This window comes from Myodes glareolus, chromosome 4, assembly GCF_982192425.1.
Source record: "Myodes glareolus chromosome 4, mMyoGla1.1, whole genome shotgun sequence".
NCBI lineage: Eukaryota > Metazoa > Chordata > Mammalia > Rodentia > Cricetidae > Myodes > Myodes glareolus.
Window position 1 is genome coordinate 13433359 of NC_142029.1, and position 9906 is coordinate 13443264.

General features: G+C 48.0%; 1 protein-coding gene across 1 annotated transcript; it reads right to left on the reverse strand.

Moving 5' to 3' along the window:
• Positions 1–2039: 2039 nt before the first annotated feature.
• LOC125393697 (inactive serine protease 45-like) lies at positions 2040–8591 on the reverse strand. The gene is made up of 6 exons (XM_048424313.3): positions 8457–8591; positions 6717–6743; positions 4637–4784; positions 3891–4165; positions 2782–2945; positions 2040–2510 (listed from the first exon to the last, which is right to left on the reverse strand). Exons 1-6 carry the CDS (start codon positions 8563–8565, stop codon positions 2277–2279), a joined length of 957 nt encoding a protein of 318 aa, XP_048280270.2. The 5' UTR covers positions 8566–8591; the 3' UTR covers positions 2040–2276.
• Between the last annotated feature and the right edge of the window lie 1315 nt (positions 8592–9906).

The following is a 9906-nucleotide window of genomic DNA, read 5'->3' on the forward strand; positions in this document are numbered from 1 at the left end:
GCCTCAGCAGTCAATTTCTGCTGGGCGTTTTAAACACCTGATTCAATGGTGCTTATCTTTATCTATATCTATCTATCTATCATCTATCTACCTATCTATTTATCATCTATATCTATCTATATATATATATCATCTATTTATATCTATTTATCTATCTATCATCCAACCATCTACCTATCTCTTACTATTTATTCTTTTCCTTTGGTTTGCTATATACTTAATAAATTCATTCATTCAAAACCTAAAGTATGGCTGTCACACATTATTCTCCAAACTATATAAAACAGAACCTTAAGAAGAAACAGACTAACCCTTATTTTGGGTTAAGGCTCTCAGAAACCCACAGATTGTGCAGATGTAAAGTACATGAGGTGTTGACAAGATGTGAAGAACACAATTGACAAGCATGAACCAATTAGCTGCAGCTCAGACTGCTGGTGGCCCTGTTGGAGGAGCAGCAGAGCAGAGAGTGGTTGGTTTCAGGAGATCGGCCCGCCAGAACACAAGGCACTGATGGGCGAATCTCAGATACGCAAGGCCCCAAGGGCTTCAGCTCCAGAATGTCTCTTGTTATTGCTGTGCCTTTACATGTTTGCTGCCGCCATTTTCCTCTGGTATCTGGCACAGTGTGAATGGGTGTCGGGGGATCCCTGCTGCCTTTAGTGGATCATGATTATCTCATGGAAATATCCCGTTCTACTGGCATTTTTACCTGTAGATTATTATGAAGATGATTTCCTCTTAAGCCATACTGTTTACAGTGCTGCTCTCCCCCCTACCCCCCTGATAAAGCAGGGGCTTCAGAGGATAGAAAATAGAACTAAGGAAGTGCCACCCAGCTAGGAGTTAAGATTTTCTCTCGAGGAGCCATATAGACAGTGGTTTAGGCTAATAATTAAGGAAAACAATTAAGTCCCAGGAGTTAGCACAAGTTCTTTCTGATTTGGGAAAATGTGTTCACGGGTTTCAGTATGCATCATAGCTAAACTAAGCTTTAAACAATTGACTTCATGTAACTGAAAACAAAGAATTGGATGGTTAGTTAAAATAACTGGACAGGACTCTTCAGTATAAAAAGTAAAACTAGTAACCTGTTTTCCTGGCAATTATAAAAACTATTGCCTATGTAAACAATTATGGTTGAAAGATTTCTGATCTGTGAAAAGTCTTGTTTTTCACCTGCAATATGTAAAGTATTTAATCATGTAAGGGATATGAAAAATATAATTTTTACTTGTATTCATTGCAATCATTCACTTAAAAAATAAAATGTATCCACAGTATAACTTTTATATTGCTTGAAAGATTCTGCTTGGGTATATAAACTGTAAGGGAAAAAAATAAAAGACATGAGAGAAGGAAAACTGAAGAAGGAAAGATGTAGAAGGAAGACATCAGGGAAGATGTAGAAGACGCCAGGGAAGCAGAAGAAGGGAAACATCAGGGTAGAAGAACAGAACAAAAAATAACACAGTAGAGCAAGGACAAAAAGAAAAATAAAGAAGAAGGTTTTATCCCTCAGAAAAGAAGTCTGTGTGTTTCTCTTGCTAGCTCTGCATCTCTATCCCAGACTCTCCAACTTGCAGAAGGCTGGTCCCTCTGCACCAAACTTTGTTCAAAAAAGTGTTTTCAATTCAAAGGCAGATGGAACACTCAGATTGGGAAATTATGCTTTGGTATGTTTTCTAACTCTCTATAGTGATCTTATCACACTTTTCACAGGCAGTTTAAAGTGAAGAGAGAGAGAGGGAAGAGAGGGATGGAAGGAGGGAGGGAGGGAGAAAATTATCCAACTAGACTCTTGAGTCTGGAATTCTGGCTGTGGACTAGCCCCACTGGTGGCCCATAGGGTATTTTAAATGTCCTAACACTCTGACCACTACACAGGTGACAAGACTGAGACCACAAGCCCAGGCCCTTATTCCTGTGCCCCAGTACTAGGAACACCGTGGAAACCTTGAGTCCCCAAACTAGATGGCCTACCTATCCATCTACCCTGACCCCCAGAATCATCCCCAAAGAACAAGGGGGAGAAGGGAGCCAGCTGATGCTCATACAAATTTAATCTCTGCTCTTGGTCTTAAAGTCCAGAATGTTGCTTCCAAGCCACACTCCCCTTCTCCTGGCCACTCAAGACCTCCCTGCAGGACCCATGCTCTCCAGGGACCACTTCATTCCCACCCTGACTCCTGTGGAGTGTGGACATGCAGCCTCACTCCATCAGCTACCTAATGCCATTCAGCAGAGGCAGAGCAGGAAGAGCGGGGGAGGAGCAGTCACAGGTCCACTAGGGGCTGCAGCAGCCAGAGCAGGGACAGGAGGCAGGAGGCCTGGCACGGCCCTAGCAGTGCCGCGTGATTCACTTGCTCCTTGATCCATCTGGTATATTTGGTGAGGCGAGTGTATACACCTGGATTCTGAGGTTTGATGCAGGCCTTCTCCCACGATAACACCCCGGCCAGAATCCATCTTCCATCAATTTCACAAGCCAATGACCCCCCAGGGTGCCCCTAGGCAAAGAAAAAGGGGTGGTGGAGGTTCTGCTGGCACCACAGGACCTACAATGTCCACCCCCTCAGCTCTGCTTGAGAGAATCGCTCCTTCAGGAGCTTGCCAGCTGGGGCCCCTTCGGCTTCTCAGTTGCAGACCACGCAGAAGAATTGCAGCCATTAGCAGTCAAAGAGAAAAGAGGAGAGGAGAGGTTGGTGATGGTAACAGGAAAGAGACCACACCCCAGGACTCATTCAGAAAGAGAGCTGCCAGAAGCCCCCAGAAACTCACAAAACACACATTCTCTCCGTAATTGGTGGCACAGAGCATGTTCCTCCGGATAAGTGGGATAACTCGGGGATAGAAGGACATCTTGTGGAAAATATGGTCACACTTCTTGTTGTCCAAAATGAAGACCTCGGCTTCCCGAAGCTCTGGAGTCCATGTCAAGTTGTCTGTAGGGAGCAGAAGGGACAGCTGTGACCCCTCACTCCCTGCAGGTCAGCTGAGCCCTACCCCACATCTGTGCACCTCCCTCCACGTGGTCTTTCCGGCAACGTGGGCCTGACATAGCGACTCCCTCACCGTGCCAGGCTTTGGTTCAGGAGCCTCTAGTCGAGGAAGCTTGTGTTGCTGAACCCAGAAGGCTACCAAGTCCCAGCACAGCCACTTACAACTTGGAATCCCAACCCTGGGATCTTCCTTTCCATAACCCAGGAAGATTCCTTTCCTGGGATCTTCATTTATTCCCTGAGCCCCAACTGACAGGCACTTCTCTAGGTATTTTTGGTCATCTATCTACTCAGAGCTCAGCTCACACTCCCTGAGCTTGACCTCAAGACCTTCTGACAAGATCTTTGCCTTGCTTGATTGTTTTTGTTTTGTTTTGTTTTGTTTAAACAACAACAACAACAAACCACAGTCTCAAACAGCCCAGGCTGGTATCAAACTTATGTACCTGAGGCTGGCTTTGAACTCATCACTCCCTGGATCCTCACTAATGCTGGAGTTACAGGTGCAATTCATCAATGTACCTAGCATCTTCGACACTTCGTCAGCCTCTGTACCACTCACCCCCTTGCCCTACTCTGTGACTCCCTTCCAGGCATTCCAGGCCAAGGGTTCAAAGCATGGCAGCTGTTTCAGTTGTGGCCAGAGAGGAAGGGAGGGAGGGAGTCAGGGAGGGACTTGATGGCTTCCTAGCTCTGAGTTTCCGTAAGAGGAAGATGATTACGTCCACCCAGCTCAAGCAGCGTTAGCCTGACTGCAGTACCTATGTGACCATAACAGTGAGCACCGTACAAGGAGCGCTTGACACACTCCAAACTGCAGACTGGAAACCACAGCCGGGGTGGGGCAATGAAGGCCCAAAGGGACATTTCCAAACCCATTCAGCTTACCTGAGGAGTGCTGCTTAGTCTTGCCCCAGCCAGACACCCAGCACTGAGTCCCAACCTTCAAGTTGAAGCCTTGCTCGGGGAGACAGATGGGCTGCGCGTACTTGTTGAAGGTGACAGAGGCTTCAAGACGGAGAAGGGCAATGTCGCTTCTGATGAAGTTCCGGCCCCAGTACTTGGGATGCACAATGATGTCAGCCACAGGAATCTTCAGAGCCCAGGAAGAGCCCTCGGGCTGCAGTTTGCTGCTACTCAGCATCACTGAGTATTCTTTGTTACTGCGGGAGATACAGAAGCACACCCAGCAGACAGTTTTCCACACAACGCACCTGCCACCTCCCAGGACCCTTTCCTGTCCCTGATGGCCTGCCTGACATGCTCCGTCCACTCAATCTGGATTAATCCAGCCTGGGACACTCAAGGTCAAAGGCATAGCAAACCTTTCACAGTCCCATTGAGTTGTGTGCGTGCGTGCGTGCATGTGTGTGTGTGTGTGACTCCTGGGGTGGGGGTCTGGGCTTTCCTGCTGCCCAGCTTAGGATGCAGGCTCTGTTGCTTGGAGACCCACCCTGACATAGTCCCTGAACCTTGTGAGGCCCTGAGCCTGACTCTTCCCCTGTGCTGGATGCCCCTTCCCACTCTTCCTGGTTCCAATTTCCTTCATGGTTTCATGGGAGTACTGAGGAAGCTGGGCTGGGCCCACGGTAGCTCTAGGGCTTTTACATCCTTGACTCATGGGCCACACTCACCCCTGGATGCAGTGAGCTGCAGAGACCACCCAGTTGATATCAATGAGGGCCCCTCCACACACGTGCTTATTTTGTATGCGAAGGCTCACTTCCCAGGGCCAATGGCGGCTCTTCTTCAAGTTGTCTGGCCACCAGGGCTTGCCACAAACTTCAGAATAAGCATTGCAGAGAGTACAATGTACACAGAGAGGACAATCAGAATGACTCGTAGTAACAAGTCTCCCTCTGGGGTCAGGTTGCCAGAGCTGTACCATGGGGCTTCTTCTCATTACAGAGAGGAGACTGTGGGGGCAGAGGACAGTGGACCCAAGGGCACTGAACTAGACAAAACATGACAGTTACAGAGATAAGAGCATGGAGAAAGAGACAGAGGGACCCCACAGCTGGAGAGTAAGAATGAGATCCACAAAGGACAATCAATGCTGAAACTCAAAACAATGCAGAAACGGAGCAGGGGTTTCAAGAGGTAAAATGTGTTTCTGGCACTGGGCCATGTTGAAAAGTTGTCCTGTTGGCTGCATCTCCGTGATGCAAAAAGTCCCCACACTGGTCAGAGTGGGAAGAAAAATAGCTATGAATTTCTCTATGAGAGGTCTTTACCCTCCATAGTCTGGAGCCCACAGTTATTAGTTTGCATACTGGTCTACCAGTCAAAGTGTATGAATGGATGAATGCATGAATGCATAAATGCATGCATGCATGCATGAATGAATGAATGAATGAATACAGGTGCAGGGATTATAAATAAAGTACAATGTGCTGCCAGGCGGTGGTGGCGCACGCCTTTAACCCCAGCACTTGGGAGGCAGAGGCAGGCGGATCGCTGGGAGTTTGAGGACAGCCTGGTCTACAAACTTCCAGGATAACTTGGACTATGTAGAGATAACCTGCTTCTAATAAATATACAAAATAATAAAAATAAAAATAAAAAATAAGAAAGAAGAGAAAGAAAACCTCAAAACATTAAAAGAAAGGGCGGGTCAGGGGGAAGAATATGACAAAGCAAAATTACAAGCATGTTTGAACGTGTAACAAAGCTGATTACACACTAACTTTAAAAGCGAGCAAGGGACTAGAGAGAAGGCTCAACAATTAAGAGCATTTGCCGTTCTCTGAGAGACCCAGTTTGGTTCTCAGCGCTACCATGTTGACTACAATCATCTGTAACTCTAATTCCCGGGGACTTGGCATCCACTTCTGGCAAAAGGCACACACATATGCCCAGGCAAACACTCTCCAGCACATACAATAAAAATTAGCAAAAACAATTTTATGCCCAAATAAAAACATCTTTAGGTGCTGGGAGACATCTCAGTTGGTAAAGTGTTTGGTGTGCAAGCATCAAGACATGAGTTCAATCCCCGGCACAGAGTAAAGCCAGGCATGATGGTACAGGCTTATAATCCCAAGGCTGGGGAGGTGGGGATAGGCAGATCCTTGGGGCTCAGTAGCCAGCCAGTCTATCCTAATCCGTAATCTTCCAACCAATGAGAGACTCTGTCTCCAGAAACAAAGTGGGTAGTGCTTGAGGAACAACACCTGAGTTTGACTTCTGTTCTCTACATACATTTGTGTGCACACACACACACATGTGTGTGCATACACACACATACACACACACCATCTTTAAATGAGACTGAGTTACAGAGGGAAAGCAGAAAGCAGTGAGGCTTGGACAGAAGCAAGAACATAGTCAATTAACCACATAGTCAATAGTAAACCTTAGGCCTGACAATGGAGGCCTATGAACCCAACCATGCATTCCCTGGGTGTAAGGGGAAAGACAGGAAGCCTCAGGAGCCAGGCTCTGTAGCCAGTGCCCCTGGAAGCTTGTTATGAAGCTGTAGGGAAGGCTCAAAGCCAGAGCTGAGATCAGAGTAGCCCTGCACGCCCATGGAAGACCCAGACACTCTTTCTTATTAGCACTCGGGGCTGTGTCCTGGCAGTGGTATACGTTGTTTAGGAAGTGCATCCAATACTTGCTTCCTACCAAGCCAGAAATGCAATTTAGGCAGAGACTTTCAGAACGTATTTTTCCCAGGAACTGGATCTTTCCCTGCCACAGGGACCCACTACGCACCTGGTTGGTCGTGGTCCTCTTTATCACCTGAAGGAGACAAGGAGGACAGCGATTACTTGTAGCAGGATGGCCGTAGAGGGCGGTATTTTTTTTTTAATAATTAGTTCACTCACTCGTTCATCAGATAGTCCCGAATCTGATGCTGTTCCTAGTCTGAAGTCGCAGACTGGGAAACAATGGTATCAGACAGAACCTGTCTGGGGACACACACTCCTCAGCTATTCAGACAGTAAACACACTGCCATCATGTGAGATCAGGACATGGGCAGGGCCTGAGATGTCAGGTCAACCTAGAAGAGGTGGCGGTGTAAGCAACAGCTGAGAGGGGGAAAACAAATAAAAACTGATTAAAAAAAAAAAAAAAAAAAAAAAAGGTCCTCCAGGGAGGAACACAATAGTGTATTCCAGAGTCTTTGGAGGATGAAAATGATGTCTGTGGTGGAAGAGAAAAATGATGTAGTAAAAAAAATAAGTAAATAATTGAGCATCAGAGGTCAATCAGAGAGGGCCACGTGAGCCAGGATGAGCAGCTCTGGGAGGCCAGCAGAGGCGTGGATCAGATGCATGGCGTGGATTGGATGCATGGCATGGATCGTATGGATTGTGTTACGAGAGCAGCAGGGCAGAGACAGGGAAGTGACAAGATAGATGGGGGGCAGGGATCTCCACTGCATCTCTGCAGAAGTCAGGCAAGCAGGGAGGGACCTGGACGAGGCTCTGAGGACAGATATGAGGAGCTTGAGGGGCGACCAAGGGACATGGGTTAGTCTGGACTGGTACTGGTTTCTGAATGCAGAGAAGGGCTGGCTGTCGTTCACTTCACAAGGATAGACATCTAAGAAGGAAAGCCAGCTTTCAGGAAAAGGAGGGTCTGGTATAGACACCAGCGAAGTGAGATGCTTCAGGATGGTTTGGGGAAAGAGATCCAGCAGGTGGGTGCTCCTTCAGGCTATTGTCTTAGGTGGCATGACATAATGCGGCTCAGTGCCTGGGGTAACTGGGCTCACCCAGGGAGCAGAGAAGAGGGAAGAAATCAATAGCACCTTAAGTCTGAAACGAGCAGAGACTGGGTGGCCCGATGTGGACACAGAGGAGAGGGATTCTCCTGAAACAGGAGAATCAGGAAGCTGGGGAAGGTGGTATGTGTTTGTAATCCCAGCACTTAGGAGGTGGAGACAGGCAGTTCTGGACTTCAAGCTGTCTATCCTCAGCTACATAGAAAGTTCAAGGCTACCCAAGGGTTCATGAGACCTTGACCTTCTCCCCGAATAAAAGAAGGAAAAATTAAAAGGGGGAAAGGGTTGGAGGAGGAGCCACAGGAAATAAAAAAAGGAAGAGATCAATAAAAAATCAAAACGAGCCGGGCAGTGGTGGCGCACGCCTTTAATCCCAGAAAAAAATCAAAACAAACAAAACCGGGAGCAGTAAGGAGGACAGGTCAGGCATGGGCTGAGGATTACATGGGAAATCAAGAGCCAGAGGGAAGCATGAGGGGCAGTCAGAGGATTCACTGGGGGCTGGGCGGGGAGGGGGGGGGGAGTCTGAAAAGACAGTCAAAGGCTGGCGATGGCAAGTAGCCAACGTTTAGAATATCATCCTTTCGCGCGGACGGAGGTATGGAAGGTGCCTGGGCATGGAGGGAGAGGCCAGGGATGCTGCCTGCGGCTGTCTCCAGGAGACCACAGGGTAGTGTGGAGAGACGACACTGATAGAAGACAGCAGAGAAGGTGCCCGCCTCACCTAAGTTTGAAGGCGGAGGCAGCAACAGTAGTGTCACAAAACAGGTTAAGACCCAGTGCCTCAAGGATCCAGGCCAAGCGCCCAGGCCACACAACGACGACGCAGCCATGAAGATGTACCTGTGGGCTGCGGAGACAGCTCCAGCGTGCTGTCACGTGCCCACATCCCGTACGTGATGACGTCTTAGACACGTGACATGATGGCATCAAGAGCCTGACCGCAGCTCTTCAGGGCCTTCGATTCTTGTACCTGGACCCAGTCTGGTCCTTAAGGTGAGTTCAGATCCCTTGATTCGGACTGGATCTCGGATTACAGAACTGTGAAAGCACCTTCAGTGTTATCATAGTGTGGCGGGGCATCCAGAGCCTAACTAGGGAAAGATTCATAGGCCACGAACAGCATCTTGTGGTCCAGCCTCGGGCTATTCTCTTGTTCTCTGGGCCTGTTGCACGAGTTTCATGGTAACTCTTGACAAGGACCAGGAAAATCCAAAACCAGAAAATAACATCAGTAAGGAAGATGGTTCTGAAAAGGTAATGGATGAATTGGATCAAGACTAAATCAAGGAGGGGGCACAGCTGGGGCAGGATGCTGAGTCAAGAAGGGCACCTGTCCTGGTCCACAGACCAACAATATGAAGGATTGTCGCCGCTGAAAAGGAGGGACTTGTCTGTGCCTGGCCTTGGGTGTAAATGGGACTTTTCACAGAGGGACGGTATCTTTGGATCTCCAGAGCCCAGCAGAGATTGTGAGATGACCACGGAAATTCCTGTTTTCTTTGTTTAGTTCCAGGTGTCCAGCAGTACTCTCCAGACCCAGGCACCCAGCCTGGCATTGAAACATTGTTTATGTGTTTGCTTTTGAGACAGGGTTTCTCTATGTAACAGCACTGGCTGTCCTGGAACTCACTTTGTAAACCAGGCTGGCCTCAAACCCACAGAGATCTGCCTGACTCTGCCTTCCAAGTGCTGGGATTAAAGGCATGAGTCACTGCCACCCAGCCAGTATTTTTTTATTTAACGGCGGTGGTAATAGCCAACCTGATCTACAGAATGAGTTTCAGGAAGTCAGGACTGCTACACAGAGAAACCCTGTCTTGATAAAACAAAGATTATTAGTTTGATTTTATTTTTTAATGTGTGAGTGTTTTGTCTGTGTACATGTCTGTGAACCACAGTATGTACGTGACACCCACAGAAGCCAGAAGGCATCTGATCCCCAGGGCTGGAGTTACAGACAGTTAGAAGCCACCAGGTAGGCTCTGTGAATCAAACTATGGAAGCTCGCAACGACTAAATCATCTCTCCAGCCCCAACCCACCTGTTTGGATGGGTAATTCGTGCCATTTACGTGTCAAGGTAGGCAAGAGAAGGCTGTCCTTCTGCCAGCATTTGGTTCCCAAAGTTAGGTCCCCACACCAGTTGCAGCTGCACCAGCAGCATCTGGGAAC

What these genes read in the sequence shown, in the direction of transcription:
- LOC125393697 (XM_048424313.3), bottom strand. Translation starts at nt 8,565, where the DNA reads ATGGCTGCGTCGTCGTTGTGTGGCCTGGGCGCTTGGCCTGGATCCTTG. An exon ending in AGAGGACCACGACCAACCAG is followed by an intron (nt 4,785 to 6,716) that starts GTGCGTAGTGGG and finishes CTTATTCTGAAG; the next exon opens with TTTGTGGCAAGCCCTGGTGG. An exon ending in GACTAAGCAGCACTCCTCAG is followed by an intron (nt 2,946 to 3,890) that starts GTAAGCTGAATG and finishes TGCTCCCTACAG; the next exon opens with ACAACTTGACATGGACTCCA.